General features: G+C 48.5%; 1 protein-coding gene and 1 pseudogene across 11 annotated transcripts in view; one reads left to right on the top strand and one right to left on the bottom strand.

Annotated features, from left to right (window-relative positions):
• The window catches only part of LOC149919777 (neprilysin-like), a 59944-nt gene that overhangs the window by 39906 nt on the left and 2238 nt on the right, over nucleotides 1-17800 (bottom strand). For 2 of the 11 annotated variants that reach the window (XM_090149488.1, XM_090149492.1), the window contains 5 exons: nucleotides 10076-10217; nucleotides 8357-8597; nucleotides 6972-7644; nucleotides 5436-5644; nucleotides 4784-4921 (listed from right to left, as the gene is read on the bottom strand). In XM_090149488.1, coding sequence (XP_090005614.1) covers nucleotides 7029-7644; nucleotides 8357-8597; nucleotides 10076-10217 — 999 coding nt within the window. In that variant the 3' untranslated portion in view covers nucleotides 4784-4921; nucleotides 5436-5644; nucleotides 6972-7028. Of the gene's footprint in view, nucleotides 1-4783; nucleotides 4922-5435; nucleotides 5645-5779; nucleotides 6053-6082; nucleotides 6285-6940; nucleotides 7885-8356; nucleotides 8598-10075; nucleotides 10218-17800 lie in introns of those variants that run through there. The other 9 variants (XM_090149501.1, XM_090149496.1, XM_090149498.1 and 6 more) reach the window with 9 other exon arrangements.
• LOC149919778 (taste receptor type 2 member 40-like) lies at nucleotides 14904-16721 on the top strand (annotated as a pseudogene).

Below are 17800 nucleotides of genomic sequence, written 5' to 3'. Positions count from 1 at the left end.
TTGGTTGGTTTGTTGGAATTAGACTGCAACCGATGTGAAGAAAAGCATGTGTTTCTACGTCTCCCCTCAGCTACTTGCCTCTTTTCTCTCCAGTGGCCTTGCTATCCTGCCCGCCCATCAAGCCTGTTTGGGTCTGATATGTCCCCTGCCACCAGCCTGCTTCAACCTGATGTCCCGCGGCCTAGAGGCCTCTGTCTGTAGCGAGATGCTGTGGGCTATGGATTCTATTGTTCTTCCAAAAGAAAGGCTGACGTGCTGACTTTGATTCTGCTCTCTCTGATCTGCATCCAGCAGTTCGTTCCAGTGGTGAACGCAGGCCCAGGTTCTTTTTCTTTGTTATTATTTTTCACTGAGATGCATGAAATCCACAGTAATTGTTGACTCTGTTTTCATTGCTTCTCAGGTGATGGCAGCCTGTGCGTCTTTGCTTCCTGAAGAATACGTATTGGAAAGATTTAGGAGGGCAGCTTATTTACTACAAACAGTAAGAAATGGAATAACTTCCCAGAGACATTAAAAACAGGGTAATGGAAGCTGGGAGTTGAGACCTGACCGTGTGGCAGCTGGGAGTGGAGGGGGATGGTCGGAGCAGTTTGGTATCTGCTTCCAAAATGACTAAGACAAGCAGAACACCAGGACACAGCTGTTCACCTCCCTGCCTTGCTAGTTGCTCAGGGGGGGAGAGTGTATTGGGTCACCGGTTTAAAAATGGATGCCCGGTGTTCAGAGCTTCCCAAAACTTTGATCTTTCCTAAAATCCAGATCTTCTTCGTACCTTTACCAATCTGATTTTTCTCCCATATAGTATAGGCAAAGAAGTGGTATTGATATGTGTGTAGAGACTTGGCTAGCTTTAACTACAAGGAATCTTCCAGTGGAGATAGTTTCAAGAACTGATAGCACAGAACCTTTCACAGCAGCATGCAGTTTCTTAATCCGTCTTCTGTATGTGTCCTAACTCTCCCATCTTCCTCAAGGGAGCACCTAACAGCTCCCAGGCTTTCAGTAGTGAAGATACCTTTACATTTACTTTCTCCTTCTAAGCTGGATAACATTTCTGGACAAGAGACAAGCGAGGAGAGGAGAGGAGAGGAGAGGAGAGGAGAGGAGAGGAGAGGAGAGGAGAGGAGAGGAGAGGAGAGGAGAGGAGAGGAGAGGAGAGGAGAGGAGAGGAGAGGAGAGTCAGGGATTTTGTCACAGAGCAAAAAGCTAGAGGCCTTCTGACTAGCTTGTGAACTCGGGAGAGCAGAGCTGTCGTCTGTGCTGCACAGATAAGAAGGGAACCAGTTGATAAGGATTACACGTGCCGTCATTCCTACATGTACTGCCAAGCCCTCTTCCTTCCTCAGTGATTAGAAAAAGTTTACAGAGAAACTTTTTGTCTTTTCTTTCCATAGTTGATAAGAGTATCTTCAAATAAATTTGCACGTTACTAGGAGAAAACAACTTCACAATGTAAAAGCACCGTAAGCACGTGTATACATGCATACGTATTTAGCTCTCTAGATTCTCTGAGTTCTAGAGGTTGTATATTCAATAAAACATGCATGCAAACATGCAGTCTCCTCCAAGACAGACTTTTCTCAAAGCTCAGATGCATATAGAGACATTCCACTGCCTGGTGGCACCTGACAGAATGAAGACTGATCCATATCCATACTGATGCATATCCAACTGATAGCGTGGAAAATACAGGGTGTGCTTACATGGCTTACTGCTGCCGGATAAATATGTGCTTTGTCCCTACCCTGAGTTTGTTGGATGAAAGCAAGTATGCCTGAAAAGGCATATGACTACAGTGTCTGAATTACTCAGCTTCAGCTCATGACCACAGATAAACAATTTTTTGTGAAGTGAGAGTCAACTAATTTTGGATGAAATTCTTGGTAAAAATTCTCTCGGAACACAGGCAGAGATAGCGTACCATATGCAATAAATCCACATGCTCGGCAAAGAAAGACAATAATTTTGGAGTAAATTAAAGTTTTAACATCTTGATTCTCTCCATAAAAATTTGACTTTTCTCCTGAACTGTTGAACCAGTGCTGTTACAGCAGAATGTGACTCAAGAGGATGTTCTCCAGTGGAAATCGTAAACAGTTTCAGCTGCAGTAGGCAATGCTGATATGCTTTGTAATGACTTAGGAGAGGAAACATCACCTTCTGCATCCTTTATAGTAGCATAAGGAAAAGGCTGAGGCATTTAATGTGGTGGTTTTTTTCTTGTTTTTGTTTGTTTGCTTGTTTGTTGTATTTTAGCCTGTTTTTAACATCAGTGATAGGTTTTGGGCTGCTGAGTCCCCTGAATTTGAAGACCATGACCAGCAGAGCAGTGACTTCCCAACTGCGGCCACTGAAATTGTGAAGAAACAGTTATATGAGCTCAGTGTTCATAAGTCTATAGGGCCTGATGTGATTCATCCTAGAGTGCTGAGGGAGTTAAGAGATGTTAGACCTGGACCCTTTCCACCAATTTGCCAAAGGTCGCGGGAGGCCACTGCTGGCTTGAACCTAGACAGTGTTACACTGATCAACAAGAGAGAGGAGCCGGAAAACAGACCTGCTGGTCTAACCTCAGGCCCTGGAAAAGTTCAGGATATTATCTGCTATTGGAAGATGCTTAAAGAACCAAGCCTTTATCAGGCACAGTCCACAGGAGTTCATGAAGGGAATGTCCTGCCCTAGTACTCTGATCTCCTATTATAAGGTCTCTGGCTTAGTGGATGAAGAGAAGACAGCGAATGTAGTCTTTCTGGATTTTAATAAGACATTTGAGACCATCTCTCACAGCATCCTTCTGGAGAAATTGTTCAACTATGAGCCAGCACTGTGCCCTGACAGCCAAAAGAACAAACAACATTTTGGGCTATGTTAAACACAGCACAGCCCGCTGTGGCTGGCAATTCTTCTGCTATATTTAGTGCTGGTGCAACCTCATCTTAAATACTGTGTGCAGTTCTGTGCTCCACAATATAGAGGGAATGTTTAAGACACTTAAATGGATGCAAAGGAGGGCATCAAAGCTGGTAAAAGTGCTGGAAGGCATGTCGTGTGAGGAGAAGCTGAGGATGTTCTGGCTGACCGGTAGGGATGAAAGGAGGTACCCTTATTTGTCTCTAAAACTTCCCGAAGGGAAATGGAGAGGGAGGTGCCATTTACTTCTTCCTTCTAACAGATGAAAGGACACAAAGGAACAGCACAAAGATATGACATGGGAGGTTCAGACAGAACAGCAGGAAAAACGTATGTTCAGTGAAGGTGGTTGAAAACTGGAAGAGGCTTCCTAGTGAGGCAGTTCATGTCCCATGACTGCCAGTTTTTGAGGAACATTTGGACAATGTGCTTATTAATATGCTTCATCTTTTTGTTAGCTCTCAGCCAGTTAAGTACATGGTTTTCATAGGAACCTTCCACCTCTTCTCCTCTCCTCTCCTCTCCTCTCCTCTCCTCTCCTCTCCTCTCCTCTCCTCTCCTCTCCTCTCCTCTCCTCTCCTCTCCTCTCCTCTCCAGTCCTCTCCTCACCACCCTTCTATCCTATCCTATCCTATCCTATCCTATCCTATCCTATCCTATCCTATCCTATCCTATCCTATCCTATCCTATCCTATCCTATCCTATCATATGCGACTCGACTCTAGACTCAACTCGACTCGACTTGACTCTAGGAAAGAACTTAAGAGAGCAGAGATCTATCAGAACTAGCAAGTGTCAGAAATGCAACAGAGACCTCCTCAGGAAGAGACCAGATGACAACATACACCTAGAAAAGGCCTTTGAGGGCTACCACAGCACACTTCTTCACCGAGAAGATGCTATATGAGGTGACCTCTATGGTGACAGCGGGTGTAAGCAAATATCCAGTCAGAGGTAAAATCATAAACACCGTGGTGCATCGGCTGCCAGCCCAGCATCCCACTACAGGTGGCTCACAGAGTTCTTCATTGCGCAGGTCTGGGGCTGCAGTGAGGAGTGGAGTGCAGCAAAGCCCTTCCCAGCTCCACAGTGAGGTGATTCCTGTCCTTGCATCACCAGTCTCTGGAGCCCTTTGGATGGGGCTTGTGGCTGAGGCTGGGTGCCAGATAGAGGACAAAAGCACTTCCCGCATCCCTCCTCCTGTGTGGGGGGTGACGGGGTGCTCGATGCCACGTTCCCCCCCGAAGTTGGGCCCCCACCCAGCAGCTTTGTTCTTGTCTTCCAGCGCTGAAGGCACACGCCTACTGCTCACCAGGAAGATGGAGCAGCTGCGATGGGAAATGAGAGGCACGGGGAGCAGTGGTGCAGGGGCAGCACTTCCTAACAGGAGTTGGGGGCCAGGTGCTGCTTCCTGCTTTGGGGCACCTCCCTGCTCCTGTGAGGGTAGGGGCCGCCTGGGGACACGGCATCCTGGGGGCGGCTGCATCTTGCCTGCCCTCCTCCAGCAGCAGTGAATATGCAGTGATGCAGCTGGGAGCTGCTGGAGGTTGTGAGCAAGAAACGGCAGAAGCTGCCCAACAGTGTGAAGTGCTCTGTTCTGCTAAGCGAAGTGTCGGTGGTCCATGGCACATAGTGGAACCCCCCAGTGCTCCCGTACCAGTTCTCGGTTCCCTGGGGCCCCACTCAGCTCTTGAGCCCCTGCTTGTCCCCCAGCTCGAAGCTGAGGCTGAGGATTCCCAGGGTGCTGCTGCTTGGCTGGGGGCTGCACTTAGGGAGCGCATGAAATCTCTGGCAGGCGGGGGGAGACCTGCAGTGCCCTCCCCAATCCAGCCTGATTTCCCAGATGCAAAGAAAAGCAGTACAACACAGGTAAGCAGAACTGTTTATTTTCCAGGTGCTCCTGCAGATATGCTGGCAGATCTCTGCTCGGCTTCTCTTCAGACACGTCCTTCAATAGCATAAGAAGGAGGGAGGATGGTAAAAACGGCGGACCATAATGCGGAGCATCCTGTAGAGGAAAAAAAAAGAATGGGGGAAGAGGGGTGCCCTCCGCCTGAGGAGGGGACCCTGTGCGTGGCTGTGAGATGGGGCTTAGCCCTCGAGTTTTCGAGGGATCCCCTTGCGTGCGGGTGCTGCTGGGGTGCCCTCCGCCTGAGGAGGGGACCCCGTGCGTGGCTGTGAGATGGGGCTTAGCCCTCGAGTTTTCGAGGGATCCCCTTGCGTGCGGGTGCTGCTGGGGTGCCCTCCTCCTGAGGAGGGGACCCCGTGCGTGGCTGTGAGATGGGGCTTAGCCCTCGAGTTTTCGAGGGATCCCCTTGCGTGCGGGTGCTGCTGGGGTGCCCTCCGCCTGAGGAGGGGACCCCGTGCGTGGCTGTGAGATGGGGCTTAGCCCTCGAGTTTTCGAGGGATCCCCTTGCGTGCGGGTGCTGCTGGGGTGCCCTCTGCCTGAGGAGGGGACCCCGGGAATGGGTCAGGAGCCCCTGGTGGAGGGGTCTCTCCCCTGAGTGGGTGTCTGTGGGTACCTGGTTCTTGTTGCTTTTTCCGGTGCTCTGTCTGCTCCGTAGCTGCGTTGGTCTTGCTCCTCTTTGGCTCTGGCTCTGCTAGCATCTTCATGCCCATCTGCTGGCTGAGGGCCATGTACCGCTATCCTTGGCTGAGCTTCTGCCTGGCCTTGCTCTTTTTCTGCAAGATCTCTTGTTTCGCAAGTTCTGTCTGTTCAACTTTCTCATATCTAGGTAAAAAGAAATATAAGCGCAAATTATTTCCTTGCAATGTCGGTCTTCTGCGGTTCTGCATCATTTTTCAGCCCGCTCCCTCCCATCTTTATTTTCTATTAGCTGTCAGTTACTATCTTGCCCGTACTGACCAAGTTCGGATTTGACCACACTTTTACAGTAAGCTGTATGTTTGCAAAAGCTTGCAGAGCTTTCCATGACAAAGAGCGGTGTCACAGCTCCTGAGGAGGAAGGCGGGACGGACTTCAGGCTCGGGATCCCCGAGCCGAGCCCCAGCACCGCCTCCTGTCTCGGCCAACGGGCGAAGCAGACGGGCAGCGACCAAAGCTGCCGATCGCCTTCACGCCGGAGGCGGTGCCGGCACTCGGGAGGATGGCAGAGCCCGGGGCCACTCGGCTCGAAGCGCTTCCCGCCCGCCCGGCCCGTCTCCCCACCTGGCAGCGCGGCGTCGGGTCGGCTCCGGGTGCGGCACGCCGGCTGCTGAGCGGCGTCACGGCAAGCAAGCCGCTAGCAACGGCACGCGTTCTAACGGGCTGCCTACCGCCACCCGCACAACGCCCGCCCCAGCCGCGCGCTGCCCCGGCAACGGCTTCCTCCCCTCCTCCTCGCGGCTCCTCCTCTGCCTCCCCCCCGCTCGGCGGCGGCGGCGATGGAGGCGGCGGCGGCGGCGGCCGGGGCTGCCCGAGGGAAATCAGCGGGGAGGTGCGGGCCGGGCCGGGCCGGGCCGGCGCGGAGCGGGGATGTGCGGGGCGGCGGCCGTCGGTACCTCCCGGGGCTCCGCCCGGAGCGCCGATCTGTGCTGCGCCCTTCCAAGCGGCGTGCGGGGCCGCGGCCTGCGGGAAAGGCACCCCGGCTGCGGCCAGTTTTGTCCTCCCGTAATGCTTGTTTAGCAATAAAGCAACCTGGATGGTGACTATTGAAATAGCGTAATTATTCCCTTCGGGCTAACTCCAGAAGGACTCTCTGGGGCTGGGGTTGGGGCTGGACGTGGCAGTGTGAGACGTCTTTCCGAGCCGTAATGATTCTGTGATTCTCCCATTCCTTTTCAAGTGCAGATTTACTCTTCCAAATACCAAACTGTACCACAGCAGCTACAGGAAAGCTACTCCGTTCAAGGCTGCTCTTCGAGGATGCCTTTCTGAGCGCGCTAGAGTTCTCAGGATCCTTGTACTTCTCTCGTCCCTGAACCCTGCATCCCTAAACCACTAGGTGGGAACTGGGAGAATAAATCCCTCCCCCAACCCCCCCACCCCCACTGTAAGGGCAGAACAAGTGATGCAGTGTGTACTTGCATTTGGACTGGCCTTGGTGTACTGAACACACCTTCAGCTTTGTCCACTCGCGTCAGCTGTTACTTGCAGCCAGCAGCCGGCGCCAGTATCATTTGTGAGGAAATGTCCCAGCGGAAGTCCTTCCTTGGGTGGACTCTGGCAGGCAAATGCCAAAGCTATGAACGCGACAGCTACCGCGCAGCAAACCTCCAGCTGTCTGTGTGCTTCGTGACGGTATCGGAGTGTCACAGCCACCCCACGACCTCACAGTGCGCCGGGTGCCTACCCGTAGCCAGCGAGCCCAGCCCGCACTGAGGTCGTGGGGTGACTGTGAGTTCAGGTAGTCACGGTGCTGGAGCGGGATGGCATCCGTGGGCACCGACAGCACAGCCCGGCGCGACGCGGCGCGGCGCGGCGCTGCTGAGCGGCAGCGAGGAGCTCCGTGCCCGAAATGCGACGGGCGCTCCCGCTGCGCGCTCCGTTCTACAGGCTGAAGCCGCCGGGTTTTGCAAAAACGCGAAGAGTTTCTCGCTGCGCGAAACGCCTTTTGCGCCTTGGAGCCTTCAGTGAGAGCGCGCGTGTCCGCTCGGGTTGGGAGAAGTGGATTTCCAAGAGGGCTCTGTCGGAGCGTTTCGGTCACTCCAGGGGCGGTGACAGAGTTCCCCCCGTGGCGCTGCTCCGTAGCGACCGTAGCTGCTGTTCCGAAGCCAACGTGAGAGCTTGCCCTGTGAGGACGGGGGACACTCCTGGTAGGCCATGCTTTACCAGTGCACCGCGTGCTTCCACCACACGTGAGCACAGAGCTGCTGTGCTCCACCTCAGCTGTTGCCCATCATGAGGCACTGCAGGGAAAGCACTGCACCACTGCATGTTGAAAGGGCAGTCCCAGATGTGTGAACAGCTGTCAGCGCCGAGCTATCGCAATACAAGCCCACAGTGATGCAGCACTCACCAGTGCTGTAGATCTGCGGATAGAGTTTACATTAAAACACGCCAAAAAAGCCACGCTCTCCATCCCTCTGAATAAGAAAGTGAGAGGAGGAGGCAGAAATCCAGCATGGCTCAGCAAGGACCTGCTGAGCAAGCCGAGGGCCAAGAGAGGTACACTCAGGCTTTGGCAACAGCGGTGTGTCACCTGGGAAGAGTGCACGGGTGCCAGTGGCATCCTGGCTTGTATCAGAAATAGCACTGCCAGCAGGAGCAGGGAAGTGACCATCCCTCTGTACCGAGCTCTGGTGAGGCTGCACCTGGAGAACTGTGCTCGGTTTTGGGCCCCTCACTGCAAGAAAGGCATGGAGGCCCTGGAGCGTGTCCAGAGAAGGGCAGCGAAGCGGGTGAGGGGTCTGGAGCACAAGTCTGACGAGGAGCAGCTCAGGAAGCTGGGGCTGCTTAGCCTGCAGGAGGCTCCGGGCAGAGCCTATCGCGCTCTGCACCTACCTGAAGGGAGGCTGTGGTGAGGTGGGGCTTGGCCTCTTCCTACCTAAAAGCCTTTTCAATATCAGCTGGTTTTCTTCCAACAGCACATCAGAGGTGTTTTGTGACACTTCTGTGCTTGAGTGTTTGCCTTCCCAGCTGCCACAAGCGTATTTGTAGAAATCCTCACAGGGGTCTACAGTGTCATTGCTAGAATTCAGGAATCCGGCCAAGAGTGCAAGGCTCGGTTCAGCATCACATGATCCTGGGTAGGAAGGAAACGAGAGATCTGAGCGGTGACACTGAAGAATGAGGACAACATATTCAACAACCGAGGAAAAAAAAAGAAAGAAAAAAAGAGGGATCCTATAATAAGATTTCTGTTTGATACAAGCTCCACTGCGTACAGACTGCTGAATTCCTTGTGAGCTTTTGCTGAAGGTGCAATAATACACACTCTGTCTTCGACTTCACACCAAGGCTGCTTTGCACTTTGCCAGGGAGATTCTTTCAGTCAGAGACAGGTAGTTCGTGCAGAGGTGGTGCCTGCCCTCCAGTGGTTCTATCTCGGCAGCCAAGGCTTGGATGACTCCGCCTTTTCTCTGTTTTCTCTCAAACAGCACGCACTGATTTGACCAGGTGATAAACAAGAAGCTGCTGGTGATGTTAACACACAAAGCAAAAGGAGGCCATGGTACAACGAAGGTAAGGAGAAGAGCTTAGTACACGCAGGGAGATGTTCAAGGTGGGAAACAAACATTTCTCGGTAATGACATCTGTCAAAACAGGACGAAAACTCACTTGTGGTGTATCTTGCTTTGATTTATAACCTCCTTCATCCCAAATGCTGGGAAGCCCTGGCTGTATGTTCTCATTTCGTGTCTGTGTCTTGTATCAACATCAGATCAGCTCTACTATTAAATAAACCACTTACAAAGCAAAGCAAGATTTTCGTGCTACGGTTTCAAACTGTGGTTTATTAAAGTGGAAGGAGGTGCAGGGAGTGCAAATAGACATGTTCTAAACTAACAACTTTTTCCTTAGTTTCTCTAGTGAAGTGTACATGACAGCAGTGGGAGAAAAATGCCTGTCAACAATGCTTGTTTTGGAGTAGGAGATACGTGTGCCCTCCAATCTAAACACAGCTTCAATATTTAGCTATCTGTACACGTAAGCGTTTGTGCGGACTGTTCTGCAGGCAGCTTTTTGGTGAATTGGAAAGATAACTGACAATTTCTGGCCTCCACTCACAGCTTCTGCACTGCACAGGAGAATATGAGTTTTATGTATATCGGAGTAGTGATTGGTCCTAGAAAACTGGAAGTAGGCTTATGAAATCAGGGATGGACAAGTGGAAGAGAAGCTCTAAATCTCAGCTTCAGAGCCAGTTTCCTGGAGCTGGCTGCAGATGGAGCAGGGTCATAGAAGCTGGAAGCCAGGATGATGAAATTCAAGAAGAATTTCTTGACAATATAATGCTGCTCTCTCACAAAGCTGGGCCCAGGCTTATCAAATGGCAGTCGGAGGAGGACAAGCGGGGGGATATCTCCCCACGGTCACACAGGGAGGAGGCAGAACAGTCTGCCTTTTTTACAGCTGGTACTTTTTTACACTTCTTTGTCTTTCTGAAAGCCTCACCCTCACACAGATACTGAGCATAATAATCCATGCAGGCAGAGAGAGGAACAGACCTTACAAACAGGGTGGGTAAGGAGTCAGGGAAAAGGATATTCCACATTATACCTAGAGCACAAGTCATCGTGATGTAGGTGATGAGTAATGCAAAACCGAGGAGAGTACTGAGAAGAAGCGCGCACAGCAGCTGGCTTTTCTCCTGAAGACATCGTTCTTTCTTTGGACCTGTTCCCAGCTCCTGGTCCCAGGTCTGGAGAGAGAAAAATGAGACACGCAGAAAAAAAGGAAGAATGGGCAACTCATTACATTTAGCACTGGTCATACACTACACCTTCTTCCTAAGCAACTAGAAACTCCCTTTTGACTAGTGCCAGAAGGCTAACAGGAGGCCCAGTCCTCTCCCATAGGCTTTGCTTCATGCCTTTTGTTTCCCATTCTTTTCCAAATACAGCTGGTTCCACAGTGTTATGAAATATGCATCTAAAAACCAGCTTGCCATGAGGAGCCGTGTCCTTCCATAGCTTTTCTTGGTGTTCGGAATCACCTTGAATACACCTCCTGAAGATATCAAAGCCTGTTTGGAGCCCATAAAGCTGATAACAGGATGACCAGGACTAGAGGCTCTTCATTCTGTTAGTGTGATAATTTCACTGAATCACAGAATTGCAGGGGCTGGAAGGGACCTCCAGAGATCATCAAGTCCAACCTCCGTGCCAAGCAGGCCCCCTGCAGCAGGCTGCACAGGTAGGTGTCCAGGTGGGTCTGGAATGTCCCCAGAGGAGGAGAATCCACAACTCCCCTGGGCAGCCTGTCGAGCACTAATTTCAGATCTCTTCTCAAGAAATAGCTCCTGCATCCTCATCAAAAATCAGAGTATTGTTTGTGTTGGAAGGGACCCTTAAAGGTCCTCTTGTCCAAATCCCCTGCAATGAACATGGACGTTTACAGCTAGATCAGGTTGCTCAGCCTGGTGTTGAACGTACCCACGGACAGGACATCCACCACATCTTTGGGCAATCTGTTCCTGTGCTTCACTACACTGAACATTAAAAACCTTATACATTACATATATTGTATTACTATATATCGTATATTATACTCAATAGGAATGGCTACAATGAGGTTTCCGCAGAGCTTTCTCTTCTCCAAGCTAAACAAGCCCAGCTCCCACAACCTTTCCTCCCAGGAGAGGTGCTCCAGCCCTCTGATCATCTCAGTTCCCCTCCTCTGGTCCCGCTCCAAGAGCTCCACGTCCTTCCTGTGCTGGGGGCTCCAGGCCTGGACACAGAACTGCAGATGGGGCCTCACAAGAGCCGAGAAGAGGGGGAAAATCCCCTCCCTCTCCCTGCTGGCCACCCCTTTTTTAAGGCAGCCAGAACACGGTTGGCCTTCCGGGCTGCAAGCGCACACTGCTGGCTCATGTCCAGCTTCTCCTCCACCAGGACCCCCAAGTCCTTCTGTGCAGGGCAGTGAGAGAGGTCTGTCCCATTCTCGAGACTGCAGGAAGTTGTAGATCACAGAGATGATCTTCTCTACAGACAGGTTGAATTTCATTGCATTTGTAATTTAATCAGAGAAAAATGGTAGGCATGTCATGAGTACAATTTTTGTTTCAAACCTCTGCCTTAGCATTAACTGAAGCATTCTCTCAAGCTCTCTCTCACTTTCTCCACTGACTGCAAAGGAAACTACACGACTAGGTGACAGTTTCACCCAGTAACTTCTGCCTGGAACAAGTTACGTAAGACAGTATTCACTGTGTGTGTTCCCTGCTTCCATCTATGAGGGATGCTCCAAAAGTAACGCCTCCTCTTGAATTATGATGGCCCACAGTACCAAGAGTGGGGGTTGTTGGTACGGCAGTAGAGGCTGAACCTTCACACCAGGATTCCATTCCGTTTTCTTACCGTGGGACAGATGGCAGAAGAGGGGCAGTCTGACAAAACGGTGCCTGATATGGAAGAGCATAGGAAGGAAAAGAGTGGAACTGAATTCCCGCTTGCAGAAAAAATGGCACCACTGACATTCTTCAACACTTGCTGAACACTTACGGAGACCAAAGAGTTGAACGTTAACACAGCAAAGCAGTCGGCGGTGTGTTTCAGCCGTGCTGACAGCGATGAGAAAGACAAGCCGAGCTCTGGATGGCCAGGCAGATTCTGAAGAGCGTGGCGTGCAGGCTCTTGTTCATCGCGGGCACAAACGCATAGCTATTGGTGCTGACTATGTGGAAACAGCATGGTCTGGGGCTGAGAATATGCTCTACCAAAGGGTGTTATTGTGCTCTCTGTATCTGTTGTCATTTTCATGGAAATAAGTAGGAGGCAGAACTTTCAGAGTGACCTGCACGTTTGGGGCAGCTCAGAAAGAAACCAAAGAGAGAAGCACAAATATCGTCTTCAGAAAAAGGTGGCTTGGTTCAGTTTTTCCCAGTGGAAGCTGTCATCCTGCGGGGAATCCGGTGCTCAGAGCCGCCGGGAACTGCCCTCATCCACTGCAACTGCAAGCAGAAAACAAATTCCCTTCCTCTTTCCCCGTATACCTGATGTGTACTGTGCCAAGGAATTATTAAAAACGTAAAGAAATTCTGTTACGGCAGTGGGAAGACACAAGCGTCTCACTGCCATGCTTGAATAATTAGCAAAAATGCAGTGCCTTGTGTGCACGTGTCATTGTGCACATCTGAGACAACAGAGGCCGGAGGCCAAATGGGGGAGCAAGGGAACTAGAAATCAAATATTCAGTGCCTTCCTGTGCAATGAATGGCAGGAATGCTTTCTGCATCACTGGACTGGATCTGTGAAGCTTTACTTCCTGCAGGCCTACAGGCAGTTACTTACTGACTGATTCAGTCCGGAACACGGGAAGTTCCATGTTAAGGCAAGGAAGAACTTAATCAATGTCAGAGTATTGCAGCACTGGATCAGGCTGCCCAGAGATGTTACGGAGTCTCCTTTTCTGGAGATATTCTAGTCCCATCCCGACACCTACCTGTGTGACCTGCTGTAGGAAAGCAGTTTTAGCAGAGAGAGGAGTTGGGCTCTTTGATCTCATTGATCTCTAGGGGTACCTTCCAACCCTACAATTCTGTGATTCTGTGTGATTCTGGGATTAGTATGCAAGAACAACAGATTTACACTGGGGAAGACAGAAATTATTAGCAGAATTTCAGCACAAACCTGTGCATAAATGATGAATGGCATTGAAAAATGGGTGCCGTGATTCAGTACCTGCATCCAAGGATGCTCTTCTTTCATTTTAGTATTTGTGAGGTACCCATTAAAAATAAGCCACTACAGCCACGCCTTTGAATCACTGGATTCAATAGAGTTGAACATCACAGTGTTCAATAGAGATTGTCAAAAAGAATGAACCATATTCAATCACACTACTCTCACGAGCATTATTAGCATTTTATTCATAACAATTTTTTATATTAAGAATTAAAATATTACTTCATCTTCAATTCTGTTTCTTGTATTTCTTAATGTAAACAAGTACAGTAGGTACATATGTACAGTGGTGCAATTATACACTTAGCAGTAAATAAGTTCACCTATATTGGGAGTTGCATGCTTAGAACCTTTTTACTGATAGGCATGCACAGAAAAACATTTGGAGACCGCTGTCCTAGACAACCATAGATGGCATTGCAATATTTGCAAATTGAACAAGACAAAGAAACACTCTGCAAGAAAATACTTCAAAACTTCTGCTTTGAAATCTGCCCGCATACTCTACTGCACTACTTCCAGAAATCTCTGTGATCTCAATTCTAAAAGTCCTTTGTACTCATTCCTTAGTGTCCTATCCTACTTATGACGTCCTTCTCAAGCTTTATCACTACACCCAAATCTGTGCCATCAAAAGAACCCTTAAAATTCTTCTTCTTATATCTGGAAAGCGTTTGAATTCCCTACTTTTAGCAAGCAGAATTTTTAAAATATGCACATTCCATCCTGGGGCAGGACACAGACTCGATGAACACTTACGCCGTTTCTCCCACACATCATTAGTTGTGCTTGTCCAGATTTCAAATTGCTAGGGTGAATCTGGTATTTTTTCTTTGCACAAGAGCAGAGCAGAGCAAAATGGATGAGGGGAGCACTCTGATGAGATAATTATGAATTGCCTTGTTCATGTCTTCATACAAATGGATTCTTCTAATTTGGGGCGTTCAGAACAAGCATAGAGTGACAACTATAATATTGTCAAAGCCTCTGCACAGGAGCAAAACATGATAACCCACTTTATAATAACCATTTTAAGTCACCTGATAAAAATATGGAGTGTCCTGTGCAAGGACATCCATTTTGTTCCTTAATATAAAAAATGCATGCTGCATATTTCTCATAAACTCAGAAGTGATGTATCAAGAAACTGCAATTCGGGAGGAGATTTAGGCATCAGGTATAACACACAAATACAGGCATTTAAAGCAGGACAGCAGCTACCTGAGATCAGAATCATAAAGGGAAAAAAACCAAACAACAGCTCAGCTCCTCCAAAACCCTAGACACGGCTGCATTTCACAGTGTTAGGAGTCAAGGTGTCTGATGGCATCTCCTCCTCCTCCTCTGACAGTGCAAGGAAAATCACTGTTTCCTGCTGATCACTGAAGATAGACACCAAGGAAGAAAAGGAAAGAAAATGCTCCAGTCTTCACTTCAAGGAAGTGAAAGACCCAAACATGCTCTCCTACACAAAGTCCTCTTTTCCTTGAAGTGCCTTTTCAAGGCAGAGAAATTATTAGTTTGTCTTGGTAATATCATTTTCAAACTATTTCCTTGCAGTTGAAATGTTTCTTTGTCATGATAAATGAGACGGGATCCCTCTATCTTCTTCCTCTACTAGGTAGCAGTTAGAATCTCTAAGAGAAAGTTGGAAGATCTAGCCTTATTTTCTTCCAGCCAGGATAAATAATCTATAGACCGTTATGCTCCAGCATATGAGTGAGTATATAAAGAATGGGATCTAGAAGTGCAAATCTGTGCTTCTCCATCAATTATCTGGCAGCAATGAGATGCTAATCCCTGTAATCCATACCTGTCTCATCATTTGGCTTTCGTGTGGCTGGCCCTTACAAGTATGGTTGAGAGGTAAAGATGAACCTATATCCTTTGTTTTCTTAGGAAAAGTCAGCAGAAGCCAAATTCAGAATGTCTTTCCTGCAAGCCTATGGCCCACCATGAGAATTCTTACTAAACAGTTGCGCATGTGAAGAAAGTTGAATGCTGTTAACTTCATGATGTTGAGCAAGAGCAATTTGATTAGTCTCCTCAAGCAGTTTTTAGAGATTTTGGGGGTTTGTGTACAAAATCTAATTCCCTCTATACTTTCTGAAAATGTCTTCCATTTCTTGCATTTTCTGAGACAGAAATGGTTTTTTTTCCCTACCCTCACATGTACGTATGGGGTGCAATCCTGACATGAAAAAGCCTGCAGGCTTTGGAAACTTCTCTGTCTTTACATACATAAATTCTGAGGGCTCTGTGAAAACTGACTGAGGATTACAACACAAACTTAAAAATGCATCTGAGCCCTTTAAATTCAAATTCTTTCTCTAATATGAAATGGCAGTAAGAGAATCCTTGTCATATGTGCATACTTTGAGATAGCAGCTGTGCTATTTATCATCACAAATGTAGAATAAAGCAAATACTGAAGGACTTAATATGAGAGTTTCTCCTCTGAGATAAAGAGGCGATCATGTGATGAGAACATCTAGTTGGGTTCAATACTCCTTAGCATAGCTAGAGCTTTTAGGAGCCGACGAAAAGCAGAGTGAAACTTGTGAGTTCTTAAGAACTGCAACGTCCAGTTTATTTTCCTCTTTTTGTCTACTAATTGCTATAGTTGAGTCAATGATGGGACTTCTAGGAAATGGGACTGTCTTGGCTGTCAGTTCAACTAGTTGCATCAGGAGCAAAATATTGTCCTCCTATGACGTGATTATGATCTTTCTGGGTTTATCCAGGTCCTTTTTGCAGTTCTGGATGATGCTGGATTTCTTCCCCAGTATTTTTGGTCAACCTTCCTGTCATAAAGAAAACTTATTTGTAACTTTTATAGTTACAGGTTTTTACATTCCTGAACTCTTCTAGTTTTTTGGTTTGCTGCCTGGCTTAGTGTCTTCTATTGTATCAAGGTCGCCGGTTTTACCCAGTCATTCCTCATCTGTCTGAAGCAAAGGATTTCCAGTCTGACACCCTGGATGCTGACAGCATCCTCTCTTCTTTCCTTTGCAACCTCTCTTCCTTTCTCCTGGGATAACTGCAACACACACAGCAACTTCACTACTCCTTTCACCGTGACAAACTCTTCAGAAAGGATAGCCACAAGGAAAACTAAGAGTTTGGTTTTGAGCCTTCTTTGTAACGGTGGTGTAGCTTGGCCTTCAGTAATGCTTGTTTTTTCAAGCGTCCTGCTGATTAGATCTCTGTGGAGGCGCACCAGACAGATGCAAAATAATGCAGGTGGCTTCAGGGATCCCAGCTTAGCAGCTCTTACTGGTGCCATCAAGACAGTCTTCTCCTTCCTCCTCCTGTACATTCCAAATTTGATTGCTTTGATTCTCCTTTTATCTGACACTTTTGTGCCTTTAAGCACTGAGGAAGCTGTATGTGTTGTTGTAGTGGCTGCCTGTCCTGCACGACAATCTACGGTCTTAACCTGGAGCAAGCTCAAATTTCGAGAGCTGCTCACCAGCATTTTGCACCACACAAGCTGCTGTGTCAGAGCTAGATGCAGTTGAAAGGCCAGGGCTAGGCTGCTCTTTCCAGTTTAGATCCAAACCAATTACATCGAAGTCACTGCAGTTACAAAATAATCGAAACATGAAAGAACATATTACTGTTCTTTTGTTCTGTTTTGTTCTTTTCTTCTGTTGTTATTGTGCAGAATGCACAATGCAAGAAAAGGAAGGTGCAAGGGGAAAAAGCAGGGGAGAATGGAAAACCTTTGATGCAGGACAGAGAAGAAATAGCATAGCAAACAAGGAGTAAATCTAGTAGTCTAAAAGCTGAGGGAAGTGTTAGTTTGAGATTCTTACATGCCAGTGCTAGGGGCTGGCTTGCGCTGCCCTCACCTCAGCCCTCACTCAGCTCCCCGTACTCGAGCCTGGTTCTCCGATGAAGCAAAGCTGTCTGAGAAATCTTGGCGTGCCTCGGAGCTTGAGAAAAAAGCCAGAAGAAATCTTGCCCACCGGGCGCCCAGAATGGGAGCAGCCTTCTCTAGTTTTCAAGCATTATCTCCCTCTGAACTACGCTGCAGCAGCATTGAAGCCACACCTATGGCTGTCCACGTACCCTGATTCGGACCCTGACCTGCAGACTCCATTCAGCAGATTTCACCTTCAGTCTGTCTCCTCACAACGGACTTGCCTGGCGGTCTAGACTCTTGGCTCACCTTGGCTACCGTCACCAGGCCTGCTTTACTCCCCACGTTTCCGTGCAGTGGGTTTGCAGCCCTTGCTGGCCAGGCCATTTCTTCTTGCCTGCCTCCTTGCGATTCTCAGCTTCCAGATTCCTTCCTCGTTTGCCTTTGCTGCTCCCTTGCATGCATCAGCTAAAGATTATGCTAAGCTGTGTTTGCCACCGTGCTTAATATTTATTTCATTTACTACCAAAGCAGGAAACATGGCTATTTACAAAAAAAAGCCTACGAGAAGTAGACGTGCACAGCATAGACTCCCTTCCCACAAGGAAAGGCTAAGAAAATGCACAGCCTGCTCACCATTCTAGTAACATATTATCATCTCCAGTAACAGAATAGTGGAGAACGTTTGGACGCTGTGTTAGTGATTCCTGTACAAACATACTAACAGAACAGAAA

The sequence above is a fragment of the Phasianus colchicus genome, chromosome 1 (assembly GCF_987193195.1).
Source record: "Phasianus colchicus chromosome 1, bPhaCol1.hap1.1, whole genome shotgun sequence".
Classification (NCBI taxonomy): Eukaryota; Metazoa; Chordata; class Aves; order Galliformes; family Phasianidae; genus Phasianus; species Phasianus colchicus.
The sequence above is the reverse complement of the archived record's forward strand: the minus strand, read 5'-3'. Positions and strand labels throughout refer to the sequence as shown.